This window comes from Austrofundulus limnaeus, unplaced genomic scaffold, assembly GCF_001266775.1.
Source record: "Austrofundulus limnaeus strain Quisiro unplaced genomic scaffold, Austrofundulus_limnaeus-1.0 Scaffold724, whole genome shotgun sequence".
Taxonomy (NCBI): Eukaryota; Metazoa; Chordata; class Actinopteri; order Cyprinodontiformes; family Rivulidae; genus Austrofundulus; species Austrofundulus limnaeus.
The window spans coordinates 202521-204779 of NW_013953126.1; the positions used below are offsets into that span (position 1 = coordinate 202521).

General features: G+C 51.8%; 1 protein-coding gene across 1 annotated transcript in view; it reads right to left on the reverse strand.

Annotated features, from left to right (window-relative positions):
- The window catches only part of nwd1 (NACHT and WD repeat domain containing 1), a 13964-nt gene extending 12267 nt beyond the window's left edge, over positions 1 to 1697 (reverse strand). The window contains exons 1-4 of the mRNA XM_014028177.1: positions 1491 to 1697; positions 1240 to 1325; positions 982 to 1098; positions 478 to 832 (exon numbers count right to left, since the gene is read on the reverse strand). Of these exons, the coding sequence (XP_013883631.1) occupies positions 478 to 832; positions 982 to 1098; positions 1240 to 1325; positions 1491 to 1602 (670 nt within the window). The 5' untranslated portion in view covers positions 1603 to 1697. The remainder of the gene's footprint in view (positions 1 to 477; positions 833 to 981; positions 1099 to 1239; positions 1326 to 1490) is intronic.
- Positions 1698 to 2259: the final 562 nt, after the last annotated feature.

Genomic DNA, 2259 nt, shown 5'->3' on the forward strand with positions numbered 1-2259 from the left:
GCAAAAAGACATGTTAACTCTGAGAGACAGAAGACAAAAAGACATGTTCGCTCTGAGAGACAGAGGGCAAAAAGACATGTTAACTCTGAGAGACAGAAGACAAAAAGACATGTTCGCTCTGAGAGACAGAGGACAAGAAGACATGTTAACTCTGAGAGACAGAGGACAAAAAGACATGTTAACTCTGAGAGACAGAGGACAAAAAGACATGTTAACTCTGAGAGACAGTGGAGGACACGAAGACATGATAGCTTTGAGAGACAAAAGACAAGAAGACAGAAGACATGATAGCTTTGAGAGACAGAGGACAAGAAGACATGTAAGGTTTGAGAGATAGAGGACAAGAAGACAGAAGACATGTTAGCTCAGAGACAGAAAACAAGAAGACATGTAAGGTTTGAGAAACAGAGGACAAGAAGACACTCTAACTCTGAGAGACAGAGCAGGACAAGCGGGAGGACATGTCCTCCCTCTGACCTGATGTGTAGAAGACTCGTGTCTCCTCAGAGGTCATGTCTCCGTCCTCCTCGGCGTCAGCAGCTGCGGAGCGAAGAAGCTGTGTCAGCTGAGTCTCTGTGAGAYGCCAGGACAGACGGCTGTTGTCCTGCAGCGTTTTGTCCTCAGGTCGAAGGTCACAGAAGTGGGGGAAGTGAGCTGTGATTGGCTGGAGGAYGTAGGTGGGCGGGACAGCGTTGTGGTCCTTCAGGAACCAGCGCTGCAGCTGCTTGAGTCCTTCGGGGTTTTTGGACAGTTTGGACAGAAGAATCTCAAACTGTCCCTCCGGGACGAGACGAGGAAGATCCCTGGAGCCGTACCGGTTCCCCAGGAGGCCCTTTGGAGCCCAAAAACACAAAACGCCAACGTCAAAGTTCAACAAGGACTCTTGGACCATCTGTCAATCACTGAACAGGAAGTGGCTCCTGTGTGGTCCCGCCCCCACCCTGTCACTCAGCATTTTGATGAAGAGGAGGAAGAACTCACGACGAAGGCCGGTCCAGCTGAAACCCTCTGACAGGTCCGGATCTCGTGCAGGGAGACCTCCCAGTCCTCGTGGTCTCCAAACGAGACGCTTCGAAGCCCCCAGCGCAGGTCCACCACCTGTACAGGAAGTGATGTCATTATGAGCCAGAACATTAGGACCACTCACCTGCTGGTTCAGGTGTCTCAGCTCGGGTTCTTTGGGGTTTCTTGGTTTTTGTCTCAAACTGGTCTCAATAAAACCTGAAGACTGAGACGGACCTCAAAGACCAGACCCAGACCGCRGCAGAAGGACTGGACTTCTGGGTACGCCTTCTCCAGCAGGATCTTCCTCTCGCTGCTCATATCTGGTCCAGAACAGAAACACAGAGACCTGCTGGRTCAGACCTGAACAGGACTAAGACCCAGACTCTTATTTTGAAGAGTCTGCGAGAGCTTTATTTTGAAACTTATTGCTTTTAAATCCTGCAGTCCTGGTCTGACCCAGAACCCACAGATCCACCCAGTCTCACCTGAGAACGTGGAGCTGAGGAAGACTCTGATCATGTTGCTCTTCATCCTCGGAGCTTCATCACGGTGTCTCATCAGGACGTCCTGCAGGTCCACGTCTCCCGCTGCTGCCATCCTCTTCTCCAGCTGCTGTCGTCTCCGTCTGCTGGGTGCTGATCCTTCCTCCTCCTCCACCTCACCGCTGTCCTCAGAGACGTCCCTCCACAACAACCTGCTGTCCCTCAGGACTTCCTGCTGTCCCTCAGGACTTCCTGTCTCACCTGCGCTGTCTCTGAAGCTGTCCTGCAGCTGCAGGTTGGACTCCCTGAACCGGACCAGATGGACGAGGACAAAGAGGACAGAAATGAATGTAGAAACAGGAAGTAAAATGTCTTCTGATGGAGACTCTGAGGGGACAGAGACTCTGAACAGAACCAGAGTCGGGTCAGATTTCAGGAGGTTCTGGTTCTGGTCCAGGTGAGTGAGAGAAGCTCTCTGATTGGCTGAAACCAGGTGACTCAGGGTGACCTCACTTTATGGATGAAACATAAAAACAGGTGAGGTGCTCCTCCTCACCTGCACAGGTGTTTACTGGGCGGGGCCCCTGGGGGCGGGGCCTCAGGGGGCCGCTGCTCTCAGCTGCAGAAACAAACACCTGCAGGTGACGTCATGCAGGTGAGTTCAGCAGGTGTTTGAGTGAAACCAGGCAGAAAGTTCAAAACAGATTCTGATGAAACATTGATCCTCCTTAGGACTGAACCTGACACCGGCTTCAGCTGATTGGTTTAATTC